The 15,048-nt window shown below is 48.0% G+C and overlaps 1 protein-coding gene across 2 annotated transcripts in view; it reads right to left on the reverse strand.

Moving 5' to 3' along the window:
- Positions 1–14,952, reverse strand: part of aldh16a1 (aldehyde dehydrogenase 16 family member A1) — a 42,009-nt gene extending 27,057 nt beyond the window's left edge. For both annotated transcript variants that reach the window (XM_033013605.1, XM_033013606.1), the window contains exons 1-7: positions 14,814–14,952; positions 11,081–11,183; positions 8,816–8,942; positions 5,792–5,970; positions 1,890–1,967; positions 344–528; positions 24–176 (exon numbers count right to left, since the gene is read on the reverse strand). In XM_033013605.1, the coding sequence (XP_032869496.1) occupies positions 24–176; positions 344–528; positions 1,890–1,967; positions 5,792–5,970; positions 8,816–8,942; positions 11,081–11,183; positions 14,814–14,909 (921 nt within the window). In that variant the 5' untranslated portion in view covers positions 14,910–14,952. The remainder of the gene's footprint in view (positions 1–23; positions 177–343; positions 529–1,889; positions 1,968–5,791; positions 5,971–8,815; positions 8,943–11,080; positions 11,184–14,813) is intronic.
- Positions 14,953–15,048: the final 96 nt, after the last annotated feature.

Genomic DNA, 15,048 nt, shown 5'->3' on the forward strand with positions numbered 1-15,048 from the left:
AACTGTACCGTCTGAACTCTCACCTGGCCTTGGTTGAACCAAATGGCATCTGCCAGACCTTCCACCACGCTGTCCAGATCTGCGGTGTCAAACACAATGAAGGGAGACTTCCCACCGAGTTCCAGCGAGAGCTTCTTTCCCGTGCCAGCGGTGGCACGCCGGAGGAGCCGCCCGACCTGTGTGGCACAGCGCAAGTCTTGTGTTATCATCATCATCAGTCTGTACCAATGCCACCCCATCAGCTCACGAGAACCATACGTTAGGGGAGACCCCGATCTTCCAACCAACCTCAGTGAGAGAGAATTGGAAACAAATGGACATGAGAGCTCATCTCGTGCAGTACCTCAGTGGAGCCGGTGAAAGCGATCTTGTCCACATCTTCGTGCATTGCCAGCTTGCTGCCAAACGCACCATTCCCCGTCACCACGTTGAAGACCCCGGGCGGCAGGCCGGCCTCGGTGCAGATCTCGGCAAACAGCAGGGCGGTGAGCCGCGTGTAGGTGGCCGGCTTCAACACCACGGTGTTACCTGCAGATCAGACCACAGGTCGGAGGTACAGTTTTACCAGGAATGTTGCCAGGACCTGAGGGCCTGAGCAATCGGGAGATGTTGAGCAGGCCCGGACTCGGGGCGCAGATCGGAGGGTGATCTTATAGAGGTGTGCAAAATCATGAGAGGAATGGATCAAATAGACACACAGTCTCTTGCCCAGAGTAGGGGAATCGAGAACCAGAGGAAATAGGTTTAAGGTGAGGGGGAAAAACATTTAATGAGAACCTGAGGGGTAACCATTTCACAGAACGGGTCATGGGGCAAGTCTGCAGATTACATTAAGAATGTAACTACATTAGGAGAATGGGGTTAGGAGGGAGAGATAGATCAGCCGTGATTGACTTGACGGGCCGAATGGCATAATTCTGCTCCTATCACTTTTGTACGTATGAACCACTGAGTTCCTCCAAACGTTTGTCTTTTGTTTCAATGTACGATTGACTTCTGCTGAAAATTGTTTCCCAAGTTGCTCCTTGCCTCTTTTAGCTAATGTTTCACACCCTTGTAATCTTTCCAAATCTAGTGAGATGCACTATCTGAGATTCAGCTATCTGTGATGAGTGAGATGCACTATCTGAGATTCCGCTCTCTCCCTGAGCAATGCTCCAGGCAACTATTTTGTCTGTATAAAAAACATCCCATTTAAATGCTCTTTAAACTTTCTCCTACTTTTGCTAAAGTTATGCCAAGAAGCACCGATAACACTGCTCCTACAGGCCAGGGCACAGTCCTGGTTTTACAACCACATTCATTGCAGACATTGGACTTTTTCTCCGGAGCTGTAACACTACAATGCTATTACATGCTGTACTCTGGTATTTGGACTTTGCTATCCTGTTGTACTTAGGGAGGCACGGTGGCTCAGTGGCACTGTTGCCGCTTTACTGCGCCAGAGACCCGCCTTCAATCCTGATTACCGGTGCTGTCTGTACAGAGTTTGCACGTTCTCCCCGTGACCATGTGGGTTTTCCCCGGGTGCACCGGTTTCCTCCCACACTCAAAAACGTGCAGGTTTGTAAGTTAATTGGCTTTGGTAAAGACTTAAATAGTCCCTAGTGTGTAGCACGGTGCTAATGTACGGGGATCACTGGTCGGAGCGGGCTCAATGGGCTGAACTAGGGCCTGTTTCCGCACTGTATCTCGAAACTATGGTGTTTGGCTTGATTGCAAATCATCTGATTTAATTAGATAGCATGCAAACAAAAGCTTGTCACTGTTTCACAGTAGGTAACGATAATAATAAACCAATAGCAATGGCTTGGTACAGCCACCCTATGTTGCTCACTGGTATCAGTGACGAGCAGATACATTACGTGGACAGGATGCCAACGCCTTACCCATTGCAAGAGCAGGACAAATCTTCCAGGCCAGCAACATCAATGGGAAATTCCAAGGAACAATTGCAGCAACAACCCCTGAGGAGAGAAGTTAATTCATATGTTACGGCGTTTAACAAAACAATCAGGACTCATCAGAGACAAAGGCACAAGAAACACAACATTTTAAGTATAGCTCATATCTTCGGGTGCTTTGAAGGATCTTTCAGCCTCGCTGAGATTTAACAAAGCATAATGTGGAGACTTATTGGCACAATGGATGAGAACCCTGGTACGCCAAGAGTCTGATGTTTCTGCTGGCTCAAGCTCAAGATGCTTTCAAGTAAAAATGTTGCTTAGTTTGTTGAATGCAAGACACAAAGACGCAAATACTGGGCTAAATCTGGCACTAGACCATCGGCATCAGACTGGGATGTCACGTGGGAGATTGGTGGGGCCACTGATTGAAATGGAGGCACGAGAGACTGGAGATGCTGCAACCTGGGGGTTTAAAAAAAAAAGAGGAACTCACAGAGCCCGGCAGTAAATGTGGAGCAAAATGGACAGCCAACATTTTGGGTCAAAGCTTTTCATCAAGACTGAGAGGAGGGAAGTAGCCCGGTTATTGAGAGGCACAAGAGAATATCGCAGGGGACGATGAAAATCTTTGTATCCTTTCAAATATGAGAGGATGGATAGGGTAGATAGTCAGAAGCTTTTTCTCAGGATGGAAATGTCAAAGATTAGAGGGCATATATTAAAAGTGAGAGGGGTAAAGCTTAATAGAGATGTGCAGGGCAAGTTATTTTTTTTTACAGAGGCTCTTAAAAATGCATTCTGCTCAAGGTTCACTTGGTATCGGCAATAACTGCTGGCTCCTGGCAGTAATGCCCAAATCCTGAAACGGAAATGATACTGAACAGAGCGCATGGGCTAGGCGTAAGCGATGGGCAAGTTTTCAGAATAGGTTTGTGCCAGTATTCAGTCTCACTGAGGCTCATTCATGGGGCTTGGCAGCCAGATTCTAGGGAATGCTTCCAAGTCATTCACTCTTCCTTCACCCCTGGCTACTGGCTCCATCTGGTGTTGAAATTCAATAATAAGCAAAGAAACTACTGATAACAGATGCTGGGGTCACGAGCAAAACACAAAGTGTTGAAGGGACTCAGCAGGTCAGGCAGCATCTGTGGAGGGAATGGACACACAACATTTTGGGTCAGGGCCCTTCTACAGACTGATTTTACTGTGAAATCTCCTCACAATATACCCACTTTGAAGAAGTTCGCCTTCTCTCTCCATCAGTCTGGAGAAGGGTCCCAACCAGAAATGTTGTCTGCCCATTTCCCTCCACAGATGCTGCCTGACCCGCACAGTTCCTCCAGTACTTAGTGTTTTACTAATTTAAAAAATCTTGTTCTCTCTGAACTATGACTGGACTGGATTTAAGAGGGGAAAACTGCTTTTGTGCACCAATTATACATACACAGCCAGTGCGAGCAATGCAACAGTGGCTACAGTCAAAACTGTTGCAAAACATGCAATGCTTACAATTTACACACACAACCTCCCCACAAACAGCAAGGTGTGAACACTGACATCATCTGTAATGATGATGAGAGACATCAATATTGGCCAGGACACAGGGAAAAGCTAGAAGCTTTTTGAAATTGGATCTTGTCTTTCGATTCAAGAAGGCGAGAATTTAGCTTCCTGCCTTCTGTGGAAAAAAACTCTTGACAACAGGATCCTTGTTAATTAGAGAAAACTCACAAAGGATACACAAAGTGCATGCATTCCATGTGTGCATCAGTTGTTAACGCCAATGTCAGCCATTCTTTGGTAGCTCGAATGGATAGTGAAAAATTCTTACCAGATTTAGCCGAATACGAGCATCTTTGTTCCAAATGCACCGTTTGTAAACATTAGACAAATTTTATAGTAATGTCCCTGTCCCACTTAGGAAACCTGAACAGAAACCTCTGGAGACTTTGCGCCCCACCCAAGGTTTTCGTGCGGTTCCTGGAGGTTGCAGGTGGTTGCCAGAGGTTGCAGGTAGTGGAAGCAGGTAGGGAGACTGGCATAAACCTCCGGGTGGGGCGTAAAGTCTCCAGAGGTTTCCGTTCAGGTTTCCTAAGTGGGACAGGGGCATAAGGTTCCCTTTTAATGGTTTGGGATTTGAAAGCAGCTCACGTTGGCACCAGCACCCTCTTCCTCAACCATCGTGGCTCCAGGGAATACCAACTACAAGATGCACTGTAGTTACGCCTCAAGCCTACCCTAAACACAGCGCAGCTTGTCGAACCACTGCCTCACAGAGCCAGAGACCCGGGTTCAATTCCAACATCGGGTGCTGTCTCTGTGGAGTTTGCACGCCCTCCCTGTGAACGAGTGTGCTTCCTCCGGGTTCTCCAACCCCCCCCCCGTCCCATCACATAGCAAGGAAATGTGGGTTTGTAGGTTAATTGGCCCCTGGTCATTACCCCGGGTGTATAGGGAGTGGATGAGATAGAGGGTTAACATGGGACCAGTGTGAGCCGGTGATCGATGTTCGCACGGACACAGTGGGCCGAAGGGCCTGTTTCCATGCTGTCTCTCTTACCTCCATCGCCCAGGAGGACAAGGACAGAAGGTGCATGATCATTTATAAACCTCCCTCCGCACCATCTTCACCGTCAAAATACGTGGCTGTTCTAATTTTGTCATAGAATCTAAATCCTGAAACTGGCTTTTCAAATCCATTCTGGGAATACCTCAACCGGAAGGGCTAGGGGACTTCGAAACTGATCACCGTAACCGGAAGAGACAGACACTTAATGCAGGGCTCGACATCAATGAGGATAGAGCACAAAATAAAAACGTACAAACTTCTGATCCAGAGATGTGCACGTCACCCACATTTGTGTAGAAACAAGGAACTGCAGATGCTGATTTACCAAACAAAAATGCAAAGTGTTGCAGTGACTCAGTGGGTCAGGCAGTATTTCTGGAGAACATGGATAGGTGTCGTTCCAGGTCAGGTCTGAAGATGGGCCCCGACCCGAAGCTTCGCTTATCCATGTTCTCCACAGATGCTGCCTGACCCGCTGAGTGACTCCAGCACTCTGTGAAACGTCACCTATCCATGTTCTCCACAGATGCTGCCTGACCCGCTGAGTTACTCCAGCACTCTGTGAAACGTCACCTATCCATGTTCTCCACAGATGCTGCCTGACCCGCTGAGTTACTCCAGCACTCTGTGAAACGTCACCTATCCATGTTCTCCACAGGTGCTGCCTGACCCGCTGAGTTACTCCAGCATTTTGTGTCTATCATCATAATGAACCAGCATCGTATCGGGCCGAAACTCTTCTGGAAATAGGCAACGTTTCGGCCCGAAACGTTGCCTATTTCCTTCACTCCACAGATGCTGCTGCACCCGCTGAGTTACTCCAGCACTATGTGAAACGTCACCTATCCATGTTCTCCACAGATTCTGCCTGACCCGCTGAGTTACTCCAGCATTTTGTGTCTATCATCATAATGAACCAGCATCATATCGGGCCGAAACTCTTCTGGAAATAGGCAATGTTTCGGGCCGAAACCCAGAAGGGTTTCGGCCCGAAACGTTGCCTATTTCCTTCACTCCACAGATGCTGCTGCACCCGCTGAGTTACTCCAGCACTCTGTGAAACGTCACCTATCCATGTTCTCCACAGATGCTGCCTGACCTGCTGAGTTACTCCAGCACTCTGTGAAACGTCACCTATCCATGTATCTCCACAGATGCTGCCTGACCCGCTGAGTTACTCCAGCACCGTGTGAAACGTCACCTATCCATGTTCTCCACAGATGCTGCCTGACCCGCTGAGTTACTCCAGCACCGTGTGTCCATCTTTGTGTGATCCACACGAGTGGCCTGTGTCTGTTGTTTCTCTCACACTGACCTATTGGCTTCCACGGCCTCATCTCGACGTTCATCAGCTGGGCCCAGCCGGCATGGTGATAGAAGTGTCGCACCACCAGCGGGATATCGCAGTCCCGAGACTCGCGAATCGGCTTCCCATTGTCCAAGCTCTCCAACACGCTCAACAGCCTCTGATGCTTCTGAATATTTCTCGCAATGCTGCCGAACGAAAACAACAATTTGCATTCATACAGCACGTTTATGTACAGCAAATTATGCCAAGGTGCTTACAAAACAAACAGTTGGGACTAGTGTAGCTGGGACATGTTGGCCGGTGTGGGTGGGTTGGGCCAAAGGGCCTGTTTCCACACTATATCACTCTATGACTAAAACAAACTGATATCAAATCACAGATGTATTTGGGTAGATCCACAGCTTATAGAAATGCCTCAGAGAAGTTTTAGTTTTTACAGCGCGGAAACAGGCCCTTCGGCCCACCGAGTCTGCACCGACCAGCGATTCCCGCACACCAATACTATCCTAACACACTAGGGACAATTTTACACTTATACCAAGTCAATTAACCTACAAACCTGCAGGTGTTTGGATTGTGGGAAGAAACCAAAGATCTTGGGGTGAAAACCCACGCAGGTCACGGGGAGAACGTACAAACTCCATATAGACAGTACCCATGGTCAGGATCGAACCCTGTCTCTGGCGCTGTGAGGCAGCAACTCTACCGCTGTGCCACCCTGTTGGGAGGTTTACGAAAGGAATCCCAGGGTTTGGGGGGTGGTGGGGGGGGGGGGGGGGTGGTAGCTGAAGGCACAGCTGCAGAATGTCCATACATGTGGCCCTTCTAACCCATTACATTAGATCTTCGTCAAACACATTCCAAGCAACCTTGTACAATAAAGTCTCGTCACACCTGATAGCCAGGATGCCGTGGAAACAGTAGTTTGCAAATACCAAGCTTGTTAAACTTAATTCAATGTTGTAAACTGAACTGGTTTCACAATAACCAGCAGAGTTATCTGCAAGAATTTCAATTAGTCAGAAGTGAAATATAAAGGCAGCATTATCATGGAGTATGCATGAATCTTGGCAATTAATGGAAAGTACAATTTATTGTTCAGGGACTATTTGCTAATAGAGTCACATGCATGATATGTTCAGCTTGCGTCCTCAATTTCATTCAGTTCAAGCAGGATGTGTACTGTTGGGGAACATGCTTAGGATTGCATATTGTGGCTGTGGCTGGAATTGTGGGTCTGACTGCACACCTGACAGATAAGAGTATTGATCAAATGTGCTTGCTATAACTTTACAAGTTTACTGTGGGCGGTTGATACAAAGTCCATGTGAAAGATCAAGTTCAGTCAGTGATTTTGCACAATTAACTGTGTCCCAACAACCAATTTGCCGGTTGAAGAAGGGTCCCAATCCAAAACGTCACTTATTCATGTTCTCCTGCACCTGACCCGCCGAGTTACTCCAGCACTTTGTCTTTTATTGTAAACCAGCATCTGCAGCTCCTTGTCTCAACCCAACTTGTCAAAGTGAAGCTATGTAAAGCATCTCTGCTTGTCCGCTGGCACCTCTGGTTACTTGATAAACCAGCTAGAGTATTGGCAAAAGGCTACAGGTTGTTACAATAGTATGGTGAAATACAAATTTAAATTTAAATCCGATGCTACGATAATAATAATAATAATAATGGATGGGATTTATATAGCGCCTTTCTAATACTCAAGGCGCTTTACATCGCATTATTCATTCACTCCTCAGTCACACTCGGTGGTGGTAAGCTACTTCTGTAGCCACAGCTGCCCTGGGGCAGACTGACGGAAGCGTGGCTGCCAATCTGCGCCTACGGCCCCTCCGACCACCACCAATCACTCACACACATTCACACACAGGCAAAGGTGGGTGAAGTGTCTTGCCCAAGGACACAACGACAGTATGCACTCCAAGCGGGATTCGAACCAGCTACCTTCCGGTTGCCAGCCGAACACTTAGCCCCTTGCGCCATCTGTCGTCCCAAATGATGGGTGAGAGGATGGGTGAGGGGAGGGGGGGGGAGGGGCAAGGTATATCTCCATCTTTTCTTTTCTTATTTCTTTCTTTCCGCTGCACTGCTTTGGTAGCTCAGGGGTCTTTTTCTTGTTCTTTTAGATTTTATCTCTTCATTTTCTCTTTTCTTCTTTTCTTGCTTTGCCTTTTTTTTTCTTTTTTCCTTTTTTTTAAATTTAGGTTATAAGGTTAAAAATGAAGCTGTACAATAATTGTAGATGCCGAGCGTTTTATCCTTGTGCAATTGCTTCTAATAAAAATAAAATTTAAATAAAATTTAAAAAAAGACTACAGGTTAGTTTAGAGACACAGCCCAACGAGTATATGCTGACATGCGATCCTTGCACATTAACACTAATCTACAAACAAGAGGGACAATTTACAATTATACCAAGCCAATTAACCTACACAAAAATGCTGGAGAAACTCAGCAGGTGCAGCAGCATCTATGGAGCGAAGGAAATAGGCAACGTTTCGGGCCGAAACCCTTCTTCAGACCTACACAATTAACCTACACACCTGTCCGTCTTTGGAGTGTGGGAGGAAACCCACACGGGTCACGGGGAGAACGTACGGACTCCTTACAGACAGCACCCGTAGTCAGGATCGAACCCTGGGCCCTGGTGCTGTGAGGCAGCAGCTCTACCCGCTGCGCCACCTCAAGATGTCAGAACCTTGAGCAAAAAAACGAAATAGTGGGGAAACCCAGCAAATCTGTGGAGGGAATAGACGATCTGTCGGGTTCAGGACCCCTCTTGAGACTGATGAAGCAGAAGGGAGATAGCTGGTGAGAGGGTGTGATGGGACGAGGGCTGAAGATGGAGAAAACAAAAGGGCTTCAGATGATGGAATCTACTGAGCTTTGAGCGAGAATAGACAGCTCCTTTGTACATTTGGGGTGAGTGCAGCGTAGAATTCCTCAAACCCATTGCAGACAGGGACATTGTAGAGAATGAAAAAAATCCAGAGAAACAAGGCTGAGGAACATTACCTGTACAGGTGCCTCGCTCTCACATGACAAGAAAGCTTGCTCCACACATCAAACGCTTCCTTTGCTGCATTTACTGCCAGATCTATATCTGCGTCCTGGCCCTGCGTGGTGGAGGCCAGAGTCTCCCCTGAAGGAAATAAAATACACCAGGCAATGAGGAACGCTCCCACAGGGGGTTTACCCACTCAAGATCACTCCAACACACACAGGACATCCCAATCCCAAGCCATTCTCCTGCCCCAGCTCCGTAACCCTTAAAGCCCTGTCCCACTGTACGAGTTCATTCAAGAGTTTGCCCATGTTTGCCCTGATTCGAACTCGGAGATTTATGGTAATGGCTGCTCGCGGGTACTCGGGGCTCTCGTGGGCATTTTTCAACATGTTGAGGCTGTGACCTGTGGTCTGTGGATCCGTGAACGTGTTGAAAAATCTTCACGAGTCTTCCTGAGCTTACCGCATTTCCCGAGTACCTGCCGTTAGCGTTACGAGCCGCTAAGAGACGTCCCCGAGCTCCGACGTACCCGCTACGTACATTCTACCTGCTTCCACGAGTTTGATTTTCTTTTAAAACTTGGGTAGAGCTCTTGAATGCACTCATACAGTGGGACAGGGCTAGTACCGCAAGCCAACAAACAGCTTTCAGTAAGCCGCCGAGCCGGCCCCTACTCGGACCACCCGGGGGGACCGTGGCCTGCAGGAGGCAGTCCACTGAGTCCAGAGACCAGAGGGATGGAGCCAGTGACGATGACGACAACAACCGTGATAGGCGTGGAGCAAGCCTGGTAGGAGAGGAGCGGGGACCCGGGGTCTGGCCCTACCACGCCCCCCCCCCCCATGATCACCTGTGGCTGGAACAAAGGTGGACGCCGCAGAGAGTGACATCAGTTCGCAGGTCGATCCACAGACCACAGGTCACAGCCTCAAAATTAACAAACATCCCTTTAGGAAGGAGGGATGAGGAGGAATTCATTTTGTGAATCTGTGGAGTTCATTGCTGCAGAGGGGTGGAAGATTGCAACCTTCACGTGGTCCGTTTCGACTAATGCAATCAACTCGACGTGCACAAACGGAAGATCAAATAGAACAAGTTGTCCAACAAATTTAGGCTGTGCATGCCACACGAAAGAAGAAGAAGATTGCTGCAGAAGGCTGTGGAGGTCAAGTCAATGGATATCTTTTAAGACGGAGATAGATAGATTCTTAATTAGCTTGGGTGTCAGGGATTATGGGGAGAAGGCAGGAGAATGGGGTTAGGAGGGAGAGATAGATCAGCCATGATTGAATGGCGGAGAAAGCTTAATGGGCCGAATGGTCTAATTCTGCTCCTATCACATGAACTAATAAACGTACGAGGTCCATGGAAGATGACGGGAGGAGGCCCGCAGCAGCCTGGGACTTGCCTGGATTGGTCACCGCTCATAGGAACCACCCAGGAGCAGAACAAAGTTCCCTTCCATCACTGCCGAAAACTCATTAACCTCCATCACTAGCTATGTAAGTAAGTAAGTTTATTGGCCAAGTATTCACATACAAGGAATTTGCCTTGGTGCTCCGCCCACAAGTAACAACATGACATACAGTGACAGTTACGAATGACTCAGAAAACACTAAACATTAATAATAATAAAACATTAATGATAAAACACCATTGATCAAGCATGTGAACCAACAAAATACCAGATCAAAGGGAGGCTACAGATTGTTGGCTGTTGAGTAGAGCAACTACTCGTGGATAAAAACAGTTTTTATGTCTGGCTGTGGCAGCTTTGACAATCCGGAGTCGCCTTCCAGAGGGAAGTGATTCAAAGAGTTTGTGGCCAGGGTGAGAGGGGTCAGAGATGATCTTGCCCGCTCGCTTCCTGGCCCTTGCAGTGTACAGTTCATCAATGGAGGGAAGGTTGCAGCCAATAACCTTCTCTGCTGATCGGACGATTGGCTGCAGCCTCCAGGTGTCGTGCTTGGTGGCTGAGCCAAACCAGACCGTGGTGGAGAAGATATGACTATGCACGTCCTATATCACAGTGCTCCCTCGATTTGATGTCTCTTTGAACGTCTCATCCCACCGATAGCTGAAACCTCAACCTGCCCTTTGTTACCTGCTGGATGGACCACAGCTTCAGAGCGGACATTGTGGGCCGAAGGGCCTGTTCCTGTGCTGAACTCTACCATGCTCTATGATTCTGAATCTTTTTATAATCTTCAATAACAGGACAAGATGAAGCTGCAGGTGCACAAGCCTCCGTTTTGAGAAGATGTGTGTCTTACCGGTGGCTGGGTTTTTGGACTCGTAGAACTGCCTGTTGTCTGGCTTCACCCATTTGCCTCCAATGTGGTGACCAAAGCACCGCTTGTGAGAATCCAGCCAGGCCTGGGGGAAAGAAACAGGAGTTAACAAAAATATATTTCCTTTGTTTCCAGTATTAGACCTGGATACCGCACCTTGTTCTGCTTCAGCCAGAGACGTTTGCCACACCTCACCCAAGTGGTAATTACAGCAGGTGAACAGGAATGTGCACAGAAACTTTCAGCAAAGTGTAGTGAATAGTGTTGGGAGTGGGAACTTGGTAGCTTTCCAGTCTCTCGCGTCTCACTGGGAAGTCTGCCAACTCCAGACACGGGCCTTCTCTTAACGACCTACCATATGCCATGTCACATGCGATCATATGCCATGCAGGGACTGACTCACTGGAAAATTATGCATCTTAATTTTAAAAAACGGACAGACGAAGCAAGTACAATACTTGGAAATACAACATGCATATTCTATAATCAGGAACTGTCATTGCAAAACATAGGATCACTTTTATTTTAATAGGGGATAGAGAGGTAAAAACAATAATGTGAACATAACTTCCTTCCTTTATGAAGTTTACTGTACAGAGTGAAAGTGATTCACTCAAAAAGGCTGGCAGTATCATCAAAGACCCACACCATCCTGGCCACACACTCATCTCCCTGCTACCTTCAGGTAGAAGGTACAGGAGCCTGAAGACTGCAACAACCAGGTTCAGGAATAGCTACTTCCCCTCAGCCATCAGGCTATTAAACCTGGCTCGGACAAAACTCTGATTATTAGCAACCACTTTCTGTTATTTGCACTACCAGTTTATTTATTCATGTGTGTATATATTTATATCATGGTATATGGACACACTGATCTGTTCTGTAGTAAATGCCTACTATTTTCTGTGTGCTTAAGCAAAGCAAGAATTTCATTGTCCTATACAGGGACACATGACAATAAACTCACTTGAACTTGAACTTGGGCATTATATGCAACACACTGGTTCCTTGTACTTTGCACTTTCTCTTGCATTTCTGTATGGTTTTGACTGTAAACACGTTTGATGTTTTATTGATCAGGGATTATCAGTTAAAACAACAAGGTCACATAGATGATTATTCCCAGGGTGAGTAGGGATGATTGAGCAATTCCCCTTGTCAAAGAACATCAAAGAGGAGGATGACTGAACTTTGGGCCTTCCCTCACAGTGGGAAACTGTGATCCGCTGTGTGGCAGATGTTAAAGTCTATCGCGTTCTGTTCTTCTCTTTTTATTCGTATGGCTCTATGGTGACCCCAGATTTCACTGTACCAATTGGTGCATGTGACAATAAATGTCACTTGTCTCTTGTCAATCAAGTCTTGCAGGTACATTGCTGGAGTGAAAATCGATTTTATTTACACAGTTTGTGTGCACATCCCCTCTGCCTGTGTATTATTGGGAAATTCGGGGCTAAATGGGCAAGGACATCTCACCAAAGGGGTAACACAGACCAAGAAGGGCAATGGAGAGAAGGAGGGGGGTGGGAGATTGCAACCTTCACGTTGTGAGGGATAAGATGATTAAACCACCATTGTGAGGGGCCGAACGGTTGTAGTCACCGACCTTGTGATGGGCTGAGTAACTGGAAACACCAACCTTGTGATTCGAACAAACAGTCAGACCTTCAGAGCTGTTGATAACATTGTCCCATAACAAGATGAGGTAAGGAATGTAGCTGACAACGCAGAAGCTATTCTTTAGGTCAAAGGCAATTAATTAGGTTAGGGCACAGATACTGCGCATGCTTAATAAGTTAAATGAATATTAACTTTACGCCCCTCATGACAAAGAACCTAATTTAAATGTACATGCGATGTATGATGTGGGAGGAGAGGGAATGATTGATGACGCACGGAGGAGAGGGTTGGAAGATTGTGAACCTCGGTACCCTCATTGGAAGGGGTCAGAAGGGGAGGCGTCCGATCAATAAAGACTGTATACTGAATTGTATAAAACAAGACGTTTTTCCTTTGCTCGGTGTGTCTCAACTTGGAGAGGCACCCGATTCTGCAGACTCGCAAATAAAGCATTTCTTGTTTCCACGATTTAGTCTCTGAGTAGTGATTGTGAGCACAAACAATATATCTCACAACGTGGTCTGCCCCGTTTCAACAAATGCAATCAACCTGGCGTGCACAGTCAAATAAGATCAAATAGAACAAGTTGTCCTACAACTTTAGGCTGTGCACGCCATACGCAAGAAGAAGAGAGAAGGAGGAGAATGGTGTGTAGCAGAAGCTGAGAATGAGGCATGAGGAGAAAGGGTCTCGATGTCTTTAAGAGAGTTGAGGAATGAGCTGGAGGGAGAGAACAGGGTAAGAACATTGCAGGCAACTTCACAGGATGGAGCTGTGTGCAAACAGACCACACACAGAGAGCCGACTGACAATGGTGGAACTGGAAAAACTTCATGAGTGGGCGAACAGCTGGATCCTTGGGTCGGGCGGAGTGGGGATTAAACCCCTTAGCAAATAACAGGTAATAGCAGGTAACGACCTGGCAAGGTATCGTCAATGGACAGCAGGCTGGAATTGTGGGAGGTGATAGAAAGGAGAATGGGTGACTCCAGGTACACTCCTACTGGGAGGTTGGGGTTGGAGCTTGGAGATGCGAGTACAGGCAGGGTTGCTTAGGGACAGTTGTAGAGTGCGCAGAAGCTCTGATGAGAGGATGGTCACCATCCCCAGGAGAAGGGCCCCTGACTCACCGACTCTGAAATTTCCAGTGTCCTCCTGATTAATTTTACTGATTGTATGCGTCGTTGACACCTTCCCCATAGTCAGCAATGAACCATTCTACATTTCCCTTCATCATCGTCCACTTTGATCTGTCATTTTCACACCTTACCCGGCCAAATCTCTACGTCTCCCTCTCACGATTCTCGGTCTGGAAAAGGGTCTCGACCCGAATCGTCACCCCTTCCTTCTCTCCAGAGATGCTGCCTGTCCCGCTGAGTTACTCCAGCATTTTGTGTCTATCTATGTTCAGTTGCCTGATAAGCTCAGACGTCATGCCCCATCCGCCACCCTGGGTATGACCCCCGAGTTTTGTCCCCAACCCTCCGCCCCAGCCAGCCCGAACCCAACCTCCCCCTTTCGTCCTTCCCCTCTCTCTCCATTCCCCCTATCCCCATTCTAATAATAATAATGGATGGGATTTATATAGCGCCTTTCTAATACTCAAGGCGCTTCTGTCTCCTCTCTCTCTCTCTCTCTCTCTCTCTCCACTCTCCCCATTCTCTCTCATTTACCCTCTCCCCATTTTCTCTCTCCTCTCTCTCTTCCCCGTTCTCTCCTCATTCTCCTCTATCTCTCTTCCCCTCATTCCCTCCCTCCCCCATTCTCTCTCACCCTCCTTTCTCTCTCTCTCCTTTCACTCTCCCCATTCTCTCTCTCTCCCCCCCCCATTATCTCCTCATTCTCCCTCTCCCCATTTTCTCTCTCTCCTCGCTCTCTCTCCCCCATTCTCTCTTCCCACATTCTCTCTCTCTTCCCACATTCTCTCTCTCTCTCCCCACCTAATTCTCCCACCAATTCCCCTCTCTCTCCACCCCCCGCATGTCCACCCTCCAGCTCCTAGCCCCCGGGCCCCGCTTGACCCAGCCGGAGCCGATGTCCAGCGGCCGGACGGACCCACAGCCGCCACCACCCGCACCCCGGTCCCGGTCCCCACCTGCACGGTGTCGGGGCTCTCTCGGGCCGGCCCGTAACTCATGTTGCTGAAGATGTCGCTGACACTGGCCTTGTGCTGCGCGCCGCCGTCAGCCATCACTGCCCGTCGCCACGGCAACCCCGCCGGAAGAAGGTCAACGGACCCTCTCTCTCTTCACGGCCAACGGACCCTGTCAGCCCGACCTCACCCGCCGGAAGAAGGTCAACGGACCCTGCCAGCCCGACCTCACCAGCCG

Source organism: Amblyraja radiata, chromosome 38 (genome assembly GCF_010909765.2).
Source record: "Amblyraja radiata isolate CabotCenter1 chromosome 38, sAmbRad1.1.pri, whole genome shotgun sequence".
In the NCBI taxonomy this organism is placed as follows: domain Eukaryota; kingdom Metazoa; phylum Chordata; class Chondrichthyes; order Rajiformes; family Rajidae; genus Amblyraja; species Amblyraja radiata.